Source organism: Molossus molossus, unplaced genomic scaffold, assembly GCF_014108415.1.
Source record: "Molossus molossus isolate mMolMol1 unplaced genomic scaffold, mMolMol1.p scaffold_m16_p_10, whole genome shotgun sequence".
NCBI classification, from domain to species: Eukaryota; Metazoa; Chordata; class Mammalia; order Chiroptera; family Molossidae; genus Molossus; species Molossus molossus.
The window spans coordinates 18,389,043-18,409,533 of NW_023425345.1; the positions used below are offsets into that span (position 1 = coordinate 18,389,043).

The 20,491-nt window shown below is 35.3% G+C and overlaps 1 protein-coding gene across 1 annotated transcript in view; it reads right to left on the reverse strand.

Annotated features, from left to right (window-relative positions):
• The window catches only part of CFAP54 (cilia and flagella associated protein 54), a 276,792-nt gene that overhangs the window by 206,459 nt on the left and 49,842 nt on the right, over nt 1–20,491 (reverse strand). The window contains exons 15-19 of the mRNA XM_036250829.1: nt 19,374–19,450; nt 13,836–13,964; nt 13,370–13,496; nt 6,652–6,738; nt 6,438–6,559 (exon numbers count right to left, since the gene is read on the reverse strand). Of these exons, the coding sequence (XP_036106722.1) occupies nt 6,438–6,559; nt 6,652–6,738; nt 13,370–13,496; nt 13,836–13,964; nt 19,374–19,450 (542 nt within the window). The remainder of the gene's footprint in view (nt 1–6,437; nt 6,560–6,651; nt 6,739–13,369; nt 13,497–13,835; nt 13,965–19,373; nt 19,451–20,491) is intronic.

The following is a 20,491-nucleotide window of genomic DNA, read 5'->3' on the forward strand; positions in this document are numbered from 1 at the left end:
ATGCCCTCCACTGGGGATTTGGCCCACATTCTGGGCATGTGCCCTGACCAGGAATCGAACTGATGACCTCTTGGTGCATGGGTCAATGTTCAACCATGAGCCACATTGGCTAGGCTCCTTACTTCTTCTATATCCTCACTGCCTAGCACGGTGCCTGCCAAATTGGAAGGGCTTACTAACCTTGAAAGAATAAATGAGCCTTAGCCTATCACAGGAAAAGAATCAGCCACAGAACCTCAAAGGAAAGAAGCTTCTAAACCAAATCACAGAAGTAAGTTCTGAGTGTTTTCTCAGTGGGAGTTTGTGCTACAATGCGCTCCAAAATAATACTACTGAAGTCCAAAATATTATTGTCTGAATTAAATCTCTCTGTAGTTTCCATTACGAAAACTGAGACCTGCCTCTTTTCAGAAGTTATTCAATGCTTATGAGAAAAGGTTGAAGTTAAATACATTTAATGATGGCTTAATACCCATGATGCAGCAAAACACTTATGGGAAGATATAACACAATCTTAAAGGACATGATTAAGACATACAGAAACAACTATCATAAGACCGTAATGATAAAGTGCTATATTTACTACTTGTATAGTAGTTCTCCCTGAGGTATAGTCTGGGTTCTTAACACTATAAGGTATATTTCAGAAGGAGATGAAAAGTAAATTAAGTCATATCCAAGAATCCTGGGAAGGAATATTACTTAGAATAAAATACACAATTTACAGGATTGATATAAAACACAGAAAAATGTGTAGTTTGGTAGAGAAAATATACCTAATGCGCCAAAAAATAGTTCTGATGTGACCAAACCGAATGTTCCAGAGTGCTTAAAGTGGAAGATAGAGTGGCAGTAAGAAGGAGCAGCAGCAGCAGCAGCAGCAGAAGAAGAATATTGACTAAAAATATTGACTGTTTACTCTGTGTCAAACACTAAGCATTAAATGTGCATCATTTCATTTACTTTTCCTAAGAACCCCCATTTTACAGATGAAGAAATTAAAACTTCAGAGAGCAGCCCTGGCTGGTTTGGCTCTGCGGTTAGAGCATCAGCCCATGGACCAGAGAGTCCCAGGTTTGGTTCCCGCTAAGGGCACATATCTCAGTTGCAGTTTGTCCCCACCCCGGTTGGGGTCGTGTGGGTGACAACCAGTCGATGTGTCTCTCTCACATCAATGTTTCTCTCTCTCTTCCTCCCTCTCTCCCTCCCACGCTATCTGAGGATAAATGCAAAAATGTCCTCGGGTGAGGATAAACAAAATAAAAATAAAAATAAATAAAACTTCAGCGAGCATAAGTTACTTGATTTAAGTCATACAGCTAGTCAGAATCAGAACTCTAATCCAAGACCCTTATACTCCTAAACATTATGCTACATTGTCTTCATCAGAAAGGCAACCCAATGAACTTGCCTCTGCAATACCCTTAAAACGTTTAAAAGAAAGAAAGAAGAAAAAAAACTAAAATGTAAATATGCTTAAATCTTTTGTCAGTAGTTTGAAGCCTGGAGGTCAAAACATAATCTCATGGGAGGGGTCAGAATCATAAAAGGTTTGCTCTTTATGGGGAAGACTTCAGCATGGAGCAATTAAAAAGAGCTAAAAGATCTCTGAAAAAAAACCTATTAAAACAAATTTAAAAATAAAAAATAAAGAAATTTTAATCTTGGTAAGAAAAAAAAAAGTTAGTTCACATATATTCTTCCCCCCTCCCCTCAAAATATAGAATTGATTTTATTAAAATGCTATAAAACAGGAAAAACAATTACACCCAGTAATCCAATTACTGCTGTCATAGTGAACAGAGTGGTATTTAGGGGACATCATATATAAATTTAGGAAATATTAAAGGCAGGAGTTATTAGAACTTCTAGCAGCCTAAGCTTCTTCATTAGTTCTGGTTTCAAAATAGGACCATAAAATTAGATTCTGTGTCAATTATAAAATAATAATCTGCTAAATCATAATGTCCCTTTGCTTAAAGTTATTATTGCCGGAATTTGGAATTATTAAGATCATTTAACTATTTGTTTAGGTTCCAACAAATAATGTTAGGAGAAAATTAGATGTATCAGTTGGGGTTCTTTGCGACAGAAACAACAGGAAAACCAGGCTTGGACCAAAGCAGGCCCACAAAGGTAAGAGGGTCTACAGAACAAAACTGAAATTATCTGATCAGGACATAGGCATTAGAATGAATGAACGCCAACTAGTTTTAATCTTTTTATTCCTGTGTTCAAGATTCAGATTCCAAAAAGGGAGCGATGAATTGGCCCAGCTTGCATCACTAGTCCTCATCAGGGCCTGCAGAGGGCCCATGAAAAGTCCCACCTGATTACATCTAATGGGTAAGAACAAATTACTCGAGAGGTGATGATTGGAAGGAGAAACGTATGCTGAACAGAAAACAGTATACAACCCTCCCTTGGTAACACTTAGCACATGGATGGAGGAGTCCTGCCTATTCCCAATGAGAAATCTCAACTGCAAAGATACTGAATGCTCAGTTGGTGAACTCCAAGAGCAAGGATGATAGCCACACACACTGACTGTTCTATTTGGTCAGAAGTAGAAGATCAAGGATACCTCATATGATTTTAGGAGCAACTCATTAAAATAAATTTGAGGTATATTAAGTAAAAAGCCAATATGAACCTCTAGAAGTCAAATAATCAACACAGGAAAATAGGAAAAATAAATCCCCCATAATCAAGAAAAAGTCACCTCATTGGAAAAACTAACAGTGAACTAGGAGAGGTTTTGCTTTATTCATGGCCACAAGTTTGTCCACCTTTTATTGATGTGTAATAAAACAGACACCTGATGAGATTATCCAGCTCCACAGGGTCAGGAAACTTTTGAAAAATTAAAACAGGGTGTGAATTATTTAAGAGTTCTGAAAAGACCCAGGCTTTTCAAACCACTTTATGGTATTGGGTGACATATCAGTTACTGATTTGGGGATAATTTTATTGCTAGATCATGATAATGTAAAACATTCTGTAATATGCACCAGTACAAAATGTGTGTCAAGGGAAAGAAGTTTATTTGTCTTCTTTAAGGAAAGAAAGTTTGGCAATTATTTGAGCCATAATATTGTTGTTTACAAGAGTACCCTGAGGACTGATCATTAAGCCTTAAAATTTGGGGGATGGGGGCGGGGAACTACCACTGAAGAGCAGAGGTGGCTACAGAAGATTTCAGGACTTCTAAATATTCAACACTTGCTAGATGGTGAAAACCCTTAAGGGGGACCCCCTCGTGAAAAGTAGGATCTCGAAATGTCATGAGTTTATCCTAAAGGGCATTATACTTACAGGTTGCTTTTTTTTTCTTTTTTTTAAATTAAAATTGTTTCACTTAAAAAATAGAAGGAAAAGATGCACAAGGAGAAGGTGGAAACTTCAGACTTCCCATATCTCCAGTATGTTCCCCAGTCTCAGTGATAGGAAGACAGATACTTACCCAGAATGGGCATTTTATGACAGTATAAAAATAAGATTGAATCATAATAAAACAAAGGGGAAAATCCCAGAAGTTTAACTCTCTGAAGGCTCTGAGAGACCACAAGATTAGTCCTGAGATAAACAGTTCCAAAAGTCAAATGAGCTTTATTTGCCATACAGATCGGACTAAGTACCAATATCCTCCAAGCACTAGACAGTAGCATGTGGCCACAGAGGAGTCTGCTGAAAAAAAAAGTCTTTCAACAAAAATCAGACACCATTTGGCCTTGTTAGCTGAGATTATCCAACAACACCATCAAACTCCTTCATTCAAATGCTGAAAATTCTAATTTAATTAGGCTCTTCCCTAACACACCCAGGAAAGTCTTTTCTACCTTGAACAATGATAGTATGTGTCTATCCAAAATCCTTAGACTTCTTATAAACTAGACTCTACTTTCTCTCTAGTCTCACTTCTTACTGTTCTCTCTCAACACTCCCCTCACCCCCTTGCCATTGCATCTAAGCTTCTGTCACCCTGAATGACTTATTGGACTACAAGTACTCTATGACCTATCTAGCCTCAGGACATTTGCACATGTTGTTCTCTCTGCCTGGAATGTCCTTTCCACCTTTTGTACTCCTCTTTCTCTAGTTACTCCTGCTTATCTTTCAGTATTCAAGTTCATGTCACCTTTTCTAAATGTTTCCTTAAACATTCTCCATTACTGGTTTAGGTCTTCCCTTGACAAATTCCTGACAATCTTACAATTCAAGCATCTATGACACTCACCCATAATTACCTAATTACTTGTCTATGTTCTCATGGACTACATTTATCTTGAAGGCAGGGACCACAAAGACACCGCAATCTATCAATATTTGTTGAATAAACAAAGGATTTTTGTTTCTTTGTTTTTGTTCCCTGTACTCAGCATAACATCAGGCACATAGTCAGCTTTCAATAAATATTTGCTGAATGGATCAGAGGCACTCAAAAATGTTTGTTGGATGGATGCAGTGATGGGCAGATGACCAGAAAGTACTACGTATCAGAAATCTCCCAATATTCTACTTCCTGATTTCAAAAACCTTTCCTGCTAGCTCTTTCAGAGTGATTTTCTGGTCACTGATCTCATAGAGATGTCCAATCTCTTAACATCTCCGTAGCCACCAAGTCTTTAAACCCCTTGATGGTGTCATTTCCTTTCCTACTCAATCTGCACATAGTTTTTATTTTAAACTTTAATCTATGCTTTCACTTTTTAAAAATCCAACCCTGTACAAAACTCTGCTGTCATAAATATTCTGTTGTCACAGCTACTAAAAATACCACACCAGGCTAATGTCCCACCACCATACTTATGGGGCCCCCTAAAAATTCAGTCTTCAACCTCAGCTAGAACTTCATCATGCTGGTCAGTCCTTTAACTTGCAGTCACCTACCTCTCATTTGTCCCTTTCCACTTTCCAATAATCATCTCTCTCCTCAGTCCAACTATGCACCCTCACTTGCTATTCTTTTTTTTCTTTATTGATTTTTTTTATTAATTTATTTTTGTTACAGATGTTTCTCCTTTTTCCCCCATTGAAACCCTCCTCCCGCTATTCTTGGCAGATATCTTTGCCTCCTACTTTATCATATGATTGAGGTAAGAGGGTATCAACTCAACTCTCTGCCTCCACACCAACAGACTTCATTAAACCTATATCTGTTCTTTCCGCCTTCCCTTCTTTTTTTTTTTAATCCTCACCCAAGGATATTTTTCCATTTTTTGTTCAGATAGAGTGGGAAGGAGAGAGAGAGAGGGACACATCAAGTGGCTGCCTCCCACACGACCCAACCAGGGCCAGGGACAAACTGCAACCGAGGTACGTGCCCTTAGCGGGAACCAAACTCGGGTCTCTCTGGACCACAGGCTGACACTCTAACAGCTGAGCCGAACCGGCCAGGGCCCACCTTCCCTTCTATATCAGAGGATGAGGTGTGTGCCCCACAGCCCACCCTCCATTGAAGGGGAATCCCTTTATTTGTGCTTTCAATCTCATCCCCTCCCCTCTTCTGTCAGACTCCACTTTATGTATTAACCACTCTGTCACATCTTCCATTTCTCTCTTTTTGTCTGGCTTTTCATTCTGAGCATATAGATATGCTAAAATTTTATCTCTTAAATGCTTCTTAACTCTGTATCCTCCCCCTAGCATTGGCCTACTTTTTTCTTTCCCTTATCAGCCAATCCACCTGCAGCATTATTCTCTACCTCATCGTGTGCCATTCACTCAGACAATACAGCCAAATGTTTGTGGGGAACACACAAGGGAAATAATTTAAAAGATTCCATAACTTGAAATGTTATTGTTCTCAGTAATTTAAAACCAAAATCAACACCTAATGAATCAGCAAGAAGACAGAACAACTTCCAGGCCAGAGTGAGACAACATCAACAAGGCAATTGGTCCATAAATTACCAATATCCATCTGAGAGAGGGTACCTTCGCCTATGGACTTTAAGTATTTTAATTCCATGTAAGGAATGCATTATGCTGGCACCGTGTCACTAAAATTCTATAGTTACCCTTATTTTGAATTATTCACATTTCATTTGACTTCCTGTGTTAAGTTGCCCCTACAGAGAGAGAATATAGAGATTAAATTTCTCATGTCAGGAGAGTTCAGAACTGGAGATATACAGGGTGGGGGAAAGTAGGTTTATAGTTGTTTATATGGAAAAGAATATAATAAAAAATAAATAACAATACAAGAATAGACTCTGTGTTTAATGTACTCACAACTATAAACCCACCTTTGCCCCGCTCTCTAGATTAGCTCCCCTGCTCGGCACTGGTTCATTTCTCGAATGACTAGATTTGGTAAACCTGAAGGTTCGAATTCTAACGTTAATGGCAACACATTATTTTTAGAAAAAGGAAATAAACCATTCATTTAACAGAGGTTTATGTCAAGACTAAAATAAGAAATGATATATTGTTACCATCAGAAAGTTGTGTGAAGAGGTACAGGTTGCATCTTTCCCAAATACTAGAAGAGCCTTCTGCATCAAGTAAATTGCTTTGGATAGCTTATTCTTCCGTATTTTATTCATCACACTTACTTCTGAAAAAGTAAACAAACATTTTACCGAAAGGGTAATATAAAAAAGATCTTCACAAATTTTTGGAAAAACAGGTTATCACAGATTTAATTACCTGTAAAACAATCAATGCTTCCAGATTGTTTCAGCTTTTCTGGAATGTTGGTAGATATATTTTTGCTAACAGTTGGAGTCTGCAAAGCTGAAGAGGAAGAAGGAGATGGCTGTTACAATTAGGCCGTGTCCAAGATCAGAAATATTTTCTAAACATTAAAGAATAATTATCTATTTGTAAAATTATCACATCCTCTTTTCATGTTATCTTTTCTCCACTGATAGATAAAAATTCAAACAAGTCTACTATAATGCAGTTTTATTGCCAGATCTTGTATTTGCCACAGTATACCTTAGGACACAGAATTTTCAAGTTACTTCTCACTCAAAAAACACATACGTATTTTCTGTTTCATCTTCAGTAAAATCATCTTGAAGATTGATAAGTAGGAGCCAATCTACTTTTGTTCACTTTCCCTTTTCATAAACTTTTCAAAACTGCTTCATCCCTGGTCTCTGCAAGAATATACGAAAACTTCCACTCCTCCAGCTGTGGCTGCTGAAATGAGAGCTTCTCTCAAGATTCTCAATAACACAAATTACTGCCAGTTGACTGTGGACATTAAGACATCCTGGTGTGCAACTGGGACTTACCAGCATGGTGGTCCATGAAAGAAAGGAAGCTGGAGGAAGGAGAGAGGGATAAAGGTGGGTATGCTGGCCCAGGGAGATGGAGAATGCTGCACTGTTTTGTTTTGTTTTTGTTTTCCAGGTCTGGTTCTCAAGAGATCTGGCAATATTTTGTTTCTGTTCTTGAAGGTGTGTGAGGGCTCCTGTAGTAACTTTACAATAAACCCCTTAAACTGAGGTCTAATTATTGGTGCTAATGCATGTCAGTCACCATGGGATGATGATTGATGAAAAGATGCCAACAGACACCATTAAAGGATATAAAGTTTCTTTAATGGCGAAGGATAAGGGAATTTATCTGCAAGGAGATAGCAACACAAAGCAGAACAGAATGCATCATTCTCTCAGTACCTGGAGCATTGTAAATGCTGATTAAGCAATAGCTTTCATGATTACTGAAGCAATAGCTTTCATAATTACTGAAGATAAAAAGGAGGAGACTGCAAGAAAACTTTGCCTAATAAAGATAAGTCATATTTAATGCTGCTGTCGTCAACAGGCAACCATTATAAAGTTCTTGAATAAGAATGACGAAAACAGTATTTAGGCAATATTAGTCTGGTAACAGCAAATAAGAGTGAAGAAAGACAGGAGGAAAAAGTTAATAATCTGTGCTAGGGTTTTTGTTCAATAAAGTGGAGAAAAAGTCCAAGAAGACCCAGAGATACTGCAAAGGAATAATAACTGAATATTCCATTTAATTTTAAGCTCAAGTCTACCTTCAATATTTTTAAGTGGTCTCTGATAAATACTCAAAGAAGCTTTCAAGGATTTACAGCTGACAATTAGAGAATGAACTCACTGTTTAGTAACTCTATGAGTAAATAAACACTTTCTCCACTGAAGAAGATAATACAGCTACTAAATGAGAATCATGAGCTAGTTTCCTTAAAGAAAACCTGATACATAAATGCAATTCACATTTTAAATATATTCCTGATCCAAATCTTTTAAACTAAAGCATATTCAAAGTTATTATTCTAAGTGACCTCATGTATGTATTAGGAAAACCTTATCACGTTTTTCAGTGTATATATGGCACGAACACATTTTAATGATTTCCTTTCCTCCACACCAAGTAGGTTTTTTGAGAAACAGTTTTTGAAACAACATAAATGTTTAAAGTGAAATATAAAAGAATAAAAGAATGAAAGAATGAAAATTTTATATGAACAAGCAGCCATCCATATATATCAAATTGATAACATAACCATACAAAAACTAGATTTAATTCAAGTAAATTTGAACAGTCTCTGATGTGTGATACATCCTAAAGACAAAATGAACCACAAAGAAATAATGAATTTACTTATTAGGTTTGTTGTTAATGGTGGTATTGGTATAATAATTTTGAAAGTACTTTATTAATTATGGCAGGATAAAGCAAATGCGTACATTGGTATTGTTGGAAACTGAATTTTCAACATGGGAGAAGGAAAATACAGAACTTTGGATTTTCAAAGTGTTGGACTTTCAACTGGCAATATCAGAAAGAATGTGTGATATAAACAAATGTATATTCTTATCTTTATTGACAAAAAGAAACTAGTTGACATCCCAATAACAATGAGCACTTCTAGTTCACAGATCTTAGTTTTTAAATACTATTTCTTACCAAAAGGAACCAGGAATCCTTAGAAAAATTGACTGATTCCAGGTCTGGGGTAGTTAAAGCTTAAGGTAGGTCTAGAATATTTTGTTATGCAGAAAGTAAGAACTTCTCAAAAAATAATGAGGACATAGCAAAAGAACACAGAATCTATTTTGAGGTCTCCCCATGGCAAAATGTGTGACTCTGAGCATCAGAAAGAGCAATGATAGTAACTGATTTTAAAAGATGTAATAAAGCTCTGGCCAGTTATCTCAGTGGTTAGAGCATCGGCCCACGGACCAGAGAGTCCCGGATTTGGTTCACACTAAGGGCACTTATCTTGGTTGCAGTTTGTCCCTGTCCCGGTCCCCGGTTGGGGTCGTGTGGGTGACAACCATTCAATGTGTCTCTCTCAGGTCAATGTTTCTCTCTTTTTCTCTTCCCTCATCTCTCCCTCCTGCTCCATCTGAAGAGAAATGCAAAAATGTCCTCAGGTGAGGATAAAAAATTAAAAAAAAATTTAAATAAAAAAAAAAAATATGTAATAAAAAAGAAATCCATTCCATAGTATAACTCAAAAAATGAAAAGGGAAAAGTAGGGACAGTTCTACTTTACAAAAGGATGTTAGCAAATAAATGTAGCAGGAATAGTTCAATTAGAAAATCACTGTGTATAGCCATCATAACAATTCATTACAGAAGGATCACCAGTAGATGCCAAAACCATTGGGTAAGAAAAATTTGTTGAAGAGTAAGACATTCATTCTATCTCAAAGCATTATCTGACAATACCAATTATTTTTTCACTATAAAGGGGAAAAGGTTCCATTAGGTAGAAACCACCTTAACAAAATAACAATGCTTTGCCTCACCAATGATTGTACAAATGGACAATATGTGCAGTATAATGGGATACAATGGGCTAAGGAAACTACCAGGAAAACTTAGATTGTAGAATGTCTTAGAAACATATCTTCAAAAATAAGTCATAAAAGAAAAAAGTTACAGGAATTATTCTAGATTAAAAAAGAACATGACAGAGAGGTGATATCAGCATCATGGCAACAATAAGAAGTTTCTCATTTTTGTCTTCCTCCCCCACCAAAACAACAAAATTCAGTATCCATTCATAGACAAAAGTGTCTGGGAAAGAAGAATAAAGCTGGGGGCATCATACTTCCTGATTTCAAATTATACTACAAAGCTATCATATCAATACAGTATGGTACTGGCACAGAAATAGACACATAGACCAATGGAACAGAATCAAGAACCCAGAAATAAACCCATCCATATATATTCAATTAATATTTGACAACAGAGCCAAGAATACTCAATGGGGAAAAGACAGTCTCCTTCAATAAATGGTGTTGGGAAAACTGAATATCCAGCCCTGGTCAGTTTGGCTCAGCAGTTAGAGCGTTGGCCTGTGGTCCAGAGAGACCTGGGTTTGGTTCCCATTAAGGGTGTGTACCTCGGTTGCAGTTTGTCCCTGGCCCTGGTTGGTCGTGCGGGTGGCAGCCACTCGATGTGTCCCTTTCATGTCGATGTTTCTCTCTCTCTCTCTCTCTCCCTCCCACCTGTCGAACAAAACATAGAAAAATGTCCTCAGGTGAGGATAAAAACAACAACAACAACAAAAAAAAAAACCCCTGAATATCCATATACAGAAGAATAAAATTGGACCCTATCTTACATCACATTGGTCTTGGCAACAATTATTTTGATCTGACAGCAAAAGTGCAATCAACAAAGAAAAAAAATTTTTTCTAAACGAAAAGGCAACCTATAGAATGGGAAAAAATATTTGCAAGTCATACATTGGGTAAGCAATTAATATCCAAAATATATAAAGAACTAATTCAGCTCAATAGTAAAAAAAACAAAAACAAGAAACAAAAAGACAGTCTGATTAAAAAATGGGTGGAAGAACAAAATAGACATTTTTCCAAAGAAAACATGCAGATGACCAACAGACACAGGAAAAGGTGCTCAACATCACTAATCATCAGAGAAATGCAAATTAAAACCATAATGATATATCACTTCAGACCTGTTAAATAAAATGGCTATTATCATAAAGACAATGGATAAGTGTTGCCGAAGATGTGGGGAAAAAGGAACCCTTGTGCACAGTTGGTGGGAATGTAAACTGGTTCTATGGAAAACAATCTAGAAGTTCCTTTAAAAAATTGAAAATAAAACTACCATATGATCCAGCAATCCCACTTTTGAGCATATCACCAAAGGAAATAGAAACAAGATCTCAAAGAGATATCTGCACTCTCATGCTCATTGTAACAGTATTCACAGTAGCCAAGATATGGAAACAACTCAAGTGTTCACCAGTGGAGAATGGATAAGAAAGATATAGTATATACACAATAGAATATTATTCAGCCATGAGAAAGAAGGAAATTTTGCTAGTTGCATAAACATGGATGGACCCTGAAGGCATTATGCTAAGTGAAATAAGTCAGACAGAGAGAGACAAATACTGTACGATATCACTTATATGTAGAATCTAAAAAATCTGAACACGAAGAAACAGAGAGCACAGTGGTGTTTTACCAGGAGCTGGGGAGGTGGAGGAAATAAGGAGATGTTTGTTGTAAGATGAATAACTTCTGGGTATCTAATAAATATACAGCATGGTGATTATAGAAATAATACTGTATTATATACTTGAAAGTTGCTGAGAGAGACCTTAAATGTTCTTCCCACAACAAAAAAATGGTAATGATGTGACGTGATGGAGGTCTTAGCTAACACCATGGTGGTAATCATTTTGCAATAAATGTGTATCAAATCAACATATTGTATTCCTTAAACTTATACAATGTTATATGTCAATTATATCTTTTATTTTTTTCTTTATTGATTTGAGAGAGAGAGGAAGGGAGACGGAAAGACACAAACATCAATAAGAGAGAACATGAATTGGCCACCTCCTGCGCGCCCCCCACTGGGATTGGGTTTACAAGCCTGGGCATGTGCCCTGACCCGGAATTGAATGGGCAACCTCTTGGCACATGGGTCAATGCTCAATCACTGAGCCACACTGGCTGGGCTGTCAATTATATCTTAATAAAGCTGGTGAGGAAAAGTTTACACTCTAAAATTAATTAACTAATTACATAACTAGCTTCTGATTAAATAAATTTAGCTGAATATAGGATGTGCTTCTGTATGCTTTAGACGGAGATCAGAGGTCATATGAGGCCACAACACAGTTCTATTCTACAATTACTCAGCAATTTAAAATGAAGAAAGGTCAGTTACATTAATAGTGGCTATATAATCATGTCAAGAGTAATTTGGCTTTATAAAAATTTAATCCTCAACAGAAGAGTTTTTAGATCTAATATTAAATCTTATTTTGAGATTCAAGTAAACATATTATTTGTATTGCTGCTGGCACATTTTCTTAAGGTGTTTTGATCTCTTTACCTAATAATAAGGCAAGAACAACTTAGATTCAACTCATCTGTCCTCTGACAGCTGTCAGAGATGTCTTTCTAGTTTTTCATTAGCTTTCTGGGTAAAATATAAACCCATTAGCCCTTCAAGATCTATCTGTGATCTAGCTCTCTAGGCATATCTGTTATTCCCTGGGGTGTGCTCTCTGTCCAGCCATGAGAATTTCAGTAGTTCCTAAAACTGCACCAGACAATTACTCACTTCCACTTTGCTAAAAATTAGTTTCTCTATCCAAAATGATGGCCTCCTTTCAATCTTCTTCATAAAGATAATATTTACTAGCTTTCTGATCAATTATCACTTCTTCCAGGTAGTCTTCCATGACTTTCTTGTTTAACATAGATACTCATCTTCTGTGGTCCACAAATGGGCCCTAAAACTCTGAGACCATTTCTATTACATTTAGTAGCCTCAATTGTTGTAGTTGGCTTACTTATCTATAAACTCAAAAGTAGAGGCTGTGCCTTATTTGTGCCAAGCCTAACATGGTTCCTGGATCTTGGTAGCACTAAATAAACGTTTGCTTCATTGATTTAACAAACTACTAATAATTTACTATAGCTCAAATAAACAATTTAATAAGTTTACTAACCTATTAGCTACATAAGGTGTAGCAGTGGTTCTCAACCTTCCTAATGCCGCAACCCTTTAATACAGTTCCTCGTGTTGTATGTGGGCGCATCTGCATGTGGGCGGACCCACCTGGAGGTGGATAGAGGAGAAGGTGTCACAGTTCCTAAGACCATTGGAAATACGTGTTTTCCAATGGTCTTAGGCGACCCCTGTGAAAGGGTTGTTCGATGCTCAAAGGGGTCACAACCCACAGGTTGAGAACCGCTGACTGTAAAGAATAATGAAAGCCATCTATTGATATCATTAACCAGAGAAGAAAAAAATACATAAATAAAATTTACCTGGAAAATACCCAGTTGACAAGAACACAACTTACAAATTCAATTAATCATAAATTTATCTTAAAATTGATTCACAACAGATTATTTGCTTTAATGACTACTACCTTGCAACTGGTCAAGAAGCACAACAGCTATTTGGTGCTGAGCTTGAATTAGTTCAAGATGTAAATCCATCATGAAACTATTTGGTGTGACTGGTTTGGAAATGTCTCCACCTATATCATGGGTGTACTTTTATAGAGTTGAAGTAAAAATAAAAAAGAAATACAGTTACTAAAACATATTAGTAACAGCTCTACCCTCTAAGCACCCAAGTTATCATTTTACTCTTAGCTGTTAAATCCTGCTCATTTTTCAACCCTCTGCACTCTGTCTTAAAATTCACCTTCAATGACAAATTCAAAGACTCCTCACTCTTCTGGATATCTTCTGGGAAGAGGGGACTGAATATGTTTCTGGCTTATGAGAGGGAAGCCACCACAAATCTTGCTTTACTTATTTACTTGCAAGGCCAGCCCTTGTCCTAGTTAAGTAAAACTTACATCTAATATAGGAGTTTCCCATTCTTACCTTGGTATGGTAATGATCAAACACTGATAATCCATTTGGCAAAGTACTTAACATGCAATTATAATTTATTCCACCAATTGCTTTGTCAAGAAGTTCATAAGCCAAAAATAACTGTTCCAAGGGTTTTTTCTAAAGTGATTTTATAAACAAAAAATAAAAATAAAAGTTGAAAAATTATATGCAACATTTCTAAACTTCTTTTAACAATAATTCAAAGTCAAATAACAAATTTAAATAGTCTACCCAATGTCAACAATATTATATTTCTTACTAGGTATATTTGTCTTTTGAATAATATGGAATATTATTTAAAAAGGTAAAATAAATACATTTCATCATTTTTCTAAATATAAATTATATTTTTCATAAACATGTATGTAACTTCCTTTTATGGTTTTCAGAATTCTGATTATAACAAATGTATAGGTAAATTTAAAAAATATAATTCACTTGTAATTTTCACATATTTTATTTTGAAAGTTAATGTTTTTAAACCTCAGACTCTCAGAGTTAGAAATTTAGACTTAGAAGCCATCAGATCCAATGTTCTACATCATGATTTTCAAAAACTAAATACCTTTTTAATGTAATTATTCTTATATAGTGATTAATATAAAAAGCAACCAACTTTGCTCAAACTTTCTAACTTTCCATATATACTCCAGAAAAAAATAAAAAAGCAAACACATACATGCATATAGTTGAAATCCCTGTGTAACTGTCCACAGTGACATTGCTCTTCTCTGTCCCAGAGGTAGTCATTGCCCTTGAGTTTGGTTTTTCCATTCTTTTGCATGTTTTTAAACTTTTACTATTATGTGTATATGTCCATTAATGATATGCACTATTGCTTTGTATATTTTTAATTCACTCATAAAATTCTGAAGTTTGTTTTTTTTCATTCAACCATATGTTTTTGAAAGTTTTTCATGCTGGTGTATGTAACTCAATGTGTCAGTCAAGGCTTGGTTAGAAACACAGAATAACTCTAGATATTCCCAAGAGAAAGGAACTAAATACACAGAGCTGGAGGTGTCTGTCACCGTTGGAAGTCCTGGGGAGCAAAGATCAAGAAAGCTGCCAGTGATTATTTTGCTGCCTGCAGAAGCCTCTGTGAATCTAAGAATCTAGAAGGTGACTAACAACCTCAAGGGTCTACTACACTGAAACAAGTGAGTTGCAAGAGCTTGCCCATTAGGGCTAGTCAATTCACTTCTTCCATCTGCCACCACAGCATAAGAACTCTTTCCTTCTGTATTGCAAATTCATGCAAATGTCCCTCATTGGAAGACTAACCTAGAACTCTATGGAGACGAAAGGCAGGTTTGCCTCCTATGATACAGAGAAGAGGATGGCAATGATGCCAAAGTTCACTCTAGCTCAAGCCCACTCTAGTTCATCCTCATGGCTACAGTGAATTATTGTACACTGAGGAATATGTCACAATTCATTTATCCTCTCTTCTGCTGATGGACACTAAGACTGCTACTACTAAAAATGTGCAATGTATTGTATTCGTCTGTCAATAAATACAAGGTTGATACTTCCTTTACAGTTCTTATACCTTTTCTTCTGCTTCCTTTTTTACTCCAGTCAATAAATACAAGCTTGATACTTCCTTTACAGTTCTTATACCTTTTCTTCTGCTTCCTTTTTTACTCCATATTCTAAGCCCTTTAGGACATGTTGAACAGAATAATGACAGATATCCTGACGTTGTTACATCAGTATAAAAGGACTGCTATTCATCATTTACCACAAGTATAACACTCATTGGAGGTCTTCAGACCTTTATGGGGTACAGAAGTTCTAATTTGTTAAGAGTTACTTTAAAAAATAAAAAAAAAGAGTGTTATTGAATTTTGTGAAATGCGTTTATTGCATCTCTTTATCTAGTGAGGTGGTCGTATTTTTTTCTTTTCATCTACTAATGTGGTGTGTTCCATTATAGATTTTCTAATGTTAAGTCACCATTGCATTCCTGGGATATACACAATTTGGTTACATTTATCCATTCAAGATATATAATATATATCTCCCCCTCCATTGAATGGAGATATAAGAATCACAGATTCACAAGAAAAGTTAAATTCAAGAGGTGGAAATGCTATCCATGACACCCTTTTTATTGAAATCTAACTCAAACAAGAATCAATGTTCCAATTGTAATTATTATATTATGTGTGACCAAAAATAAAAATAAGAATAAAAAATTGTGCCAAGAGATAGGGTTTAAAGTCCAGCACTTGAACTACATTTGTGTGCACCAACTAAAAATAATTCATAATTTAAATTTAAAAAAAAAAAAGAATCACAGGCTCAGGGAGGTTTTCAAGCCTCTCAAATAGTGTAAATTCAAATAACAGAACTACTTGAGGGCAAGCCCCATATTATAAATCATTAGAGACTTTCTCTCATCCACTCTCTTCTCAGTACCCATTGAGATACCTCCCTATACAAATAGCCAGATTTTTTTCCATACTCTACCTTTTCCTAGGATGTAGTCTTTCGTAGGATCTAACTTTATATGTGCGTCTCAGTTCCAAGCCTTCATCTTTCTGTGCCCAAGCCTTATCTCTTGTCCCTGGATGGCTGTTATCTAAGTGTCTTTGTAACTAAGCCCATCAATCTACTACAGTATCTACTCATAAACATATACTCTGGTTTTTAGTTCCCTTTTCTATTTCGGCCCCTGGAGTTTACCTTACTTTCTAGTAAACTCTGGAATGTACTTGAAGATATTTGTTCAATTCTGTTCAAAATTTCTAGATGTTTTTCAGCAAGGGGGTTTCCTGATCATCTAGTTTGCTGCTTTTCCAGAAACTGAAGTCTCTAAGGATAACTTTTTAACATAAAAAATTTTCAAAGAGCCCTAACCAGTTTGGCTCAGCAATTGGAGCATCAGTCCGAAGACCAAAGGGTCACAGATTCTATTCCTGGTCAGGGGCATGTGTCTGGGTTGCAGCTTTGATCCCTGGCCCCAGTGGGGGTCATGCAGGAGGCAACCAATTGATGTGTCTCTCTCACATCAATGTTTCTCTCTCTCTCCCTCTCCTTCTCCCTTTCTCTCTCTCTCTAAAGTCAATAAAGAAAAAAAATATTTAGGGAATGCCACTGACACTGTTGTCATCAGGTTTGTATATGTATTTTGACAATTTCCCATCAGATGGCAGTAAATCATCTCAAGGAAAGAGCAAATTTTTCTAATTTAAATAACAGCAATAGTTCTTAAGTGATGTTCAGTTTTTTGTTGTTATTGTTGTTGTGGAAAAATGGCACCTTCTAAAAAACCTATTTCATTTAGTGGCATTGCCAGAAATTTTCCATCACAAGCAAAAACCTAGCACTTTGAAACTTCCACTAGTATTCCTATCCCTGTCCTATGAAGCCTTAGAGAGTGAGTGCCGCCAGCCCACTAAGCCAGTGATTCTCACATTCTCGTGTCCTAAGAATCTACCTAGGGAACTGGTAAGAGGCACATACCTGAATTAAGAACTTTTAAGAACCTGACCCCTGAATTTATGATTCAATATGCCTAGAATGGAAAATAGAAAGCTGCGTGTTTGACAAGCACTGTAAGTAATCTCTGAAAATACCGCTGGCCGACAGTTACTATGCCTCCTCACTCTCTTTGCAGTTCAAACATTCTCTGTTTTTAATTTAAGGTCTTATCTCTAGCTCTCTTCACAAGACACAATATAGTGTAAAGAACTCAAAAACTGCATTCCCTCAAACCTATAATTAGAAGTTGAACATTCATTTGAGAAAGTAATTTCATAATGACCTCCCAGTCCCCCTCAGTACCTTCATGATACTTGACTGATAACCATTTTCTTAGGGCTTATATTTTTTTGTACATTAGAAAAATATGTTTTTATATAAATATCCTGAAGATAACTTTTTAAAATCAAGAGTCAACATAGTAGCTAAATGCCTGGACTTTGAAGGAAACACATCTAAGTTCAAATCCACTTACTATGTGACTCTGAGCAAGTTGAACACAGTAGTGAAAATGAATACTACAACTACACAAATCAACTGGAGTGAATCTCACAGGCACAATACTGAGTTTTAAAAAGCAAGTTGCAGAAGAACACACACACAGTGTAACACTACTTACATAAATTTAAAAGCAATACTCTCTACTGCCCAAGAATACACACAGATTTAATAAAAGTACAATACTGAAATGCCTGGCATTTATAATCACTACCTTCAGAAAGGCACTCACTCCTAGGCTGGGGCCTGGGGGAGGCCAGGTGATCAGGAGGGGTTAGTGAAGGAATTGAATTTCAACTGAACTAATACTAGCAATGTTTTGTTTCCTTAAGCTAGTGGTTGGGGAAATGGGTCGTCTTTACAACAGTCTTTATAATTTTATGTCATATTCAAATAATTTTTTCAGAGGAAATATAGTAATCATGAGGATTAGCATTTAAAACAGGAAACATGTTGATAAAATAATGTTAAGAAAAACATCAAAAGGCTACTATATTTTTTAAAAGACTAAGAGAAATGAAAAAGACTAGAGAAGAATCGTTTTAAATGATCATATTTAGGTCTATAGAAAAGTTATATTTTTTCTTCACTTTTTTATACCTCAAAATGCCTCTAATGTTAACACATTTGCAATTTTAAAATTACAGTTTTTTAATTAATCAGGCAAACCAAAATATAGATCACTGGCTCTCTAGCTAAAAAAAGTATTTTCAACTGTAGTCCATGTCCTAAGTAGGTATTCTATAAGGTGTAAAATATGTTTTATTCTAAAATAATAGGACATATGGGATTCTATATCTCCTTGGAAAACTACAGTACTCATAAGCAAATTAATGCCTCTGAGAAGTCTTACAGTAAGAAATCTATTATGTTTACTCCAAAGTCACCCAAAGTTATTTGACCATGGCATCCTTTTCTAAAGCATAACACCAGCATAACATAGGAGTTTATTAGATGCTATTCTAAGTCCTGCTTATAAATAAATAAATGGATATATATATATGAATGAAGCAGTTCCCCAGACTACCATTTATATCTATAGAAAAACAATCCATGATGTATATAAATAATTCAAATATTATAAGAAAAAAAAACATAATCAAGAAGTGAAATGGCCATTTATCTCCCTCATTTCCTTTATTTAAGCTAACACTAGGAACTGGGCCAGAGACTGTTCTACATGCAGTTTAAACAAGTAATAACTCACTGTCAGACACCTATGCTGAGTAGGATATCTCTGCTCTATAAGTCTATGAATCACAACATATTCAAAATATCAATAGTAATGTAACTATAAATCCTTTTAAGATACTTTATCTAGCTTATTTTTAAAGCTAATTGAATATTTTTCTAAAGCAAAAGCAAAAGGTAGAAAAAAATGTCCCTGTAGTTCTAAATGTATGTAGAAAGCATAAAGTATCAAATATTAAATATTCAAAATTATTTCTATAATTAACCATTATATATTTACAAATTTAACATTATTTGAGAATTAAAATTCGTGTTTTTAACTGTATTTTTAACAATATTTTGTAATACCTTTAATATTGGAAGAATTTTTGGGCCCTCGTTCAAAGTCCCAAGGAATTCACCAGTCCCTTTATTTAAAGATGCCTCTGAAAAGACAGGGAGAGAGAGAAGCAGAAAAAAAGAAGGAGTAAGAGGAGGAGGTGAAGGAGAAGATAGGAGAGAGGAAAAAACAAAGAGAAAAAAGGAAGGACCCGGAAAAAGAAAAGGAAGAAAGGAGAAAAATGAAAAGTGAATCATAATCATAAAAAAATTATGTGAAATTGATTATCTTTTTAATTACTCATGATTTTAGAAATGATGCAACATTTTAGAAGTTGACTGAATACCAAATTGTTTCTTCCACATAATTAATTTTATCTTTATATAAGTTAATATAAAAGCATCTTGCAATACAATAAACCAAATCAAGACTATTATCAACAAGATAAAATTATGGTAAAGAAATTGGTCTTCCTTCCATAAAGTCCATTTAAGAGCATTCAGAAAATAACAATGTAGAAGCCTTATGAATTTAGGCAAATATCAGAAAACAATGGTTTGAATTAGAGAACTATAAATTATAAATATTTATATGACAATGCTAGTTTGCTATTTTAAAATGTATGCAATAATTTAAACTAAACAATGTATTACTTAATAAATAGCCTAATAAACATTTTGAAGTAGATTGTCATAATTAATATCAAGAATGATTTGTACTTTGTTTTAGGTGCCAATACAGTGATGAGAATAACATTGTTGAAAAAGTTATAAGAATTTAAGTATCTAAATGGGGATAACCCCTCATTATATAGAAGTTTTCAAAATTATAAGTGGATTGTGCTCAAATATTGATTAGTTCTTTAGAAATCAAATATTTAAACAAAAAAATCAATACAATATATTGTATTTAGCCCATTCATAATTAAGCAAAGTTTTAAATGCAACAAAATAACAGTCTCCCAAAAGTAATCGGTAAACAAAACAATAAAATTGAGTAAGAAAAGGACTTTTTTAGAAAACTACTCATTGGGCCCTTTGCGTCCAGTAACAGGTAATCTGGAAAAACTCTCCTGGCTAGAGACAACTAGAAAAACTGGAAAATACAGTTTTGTTTCATCTGTTAGACAAACAAATTAATGAAAAAT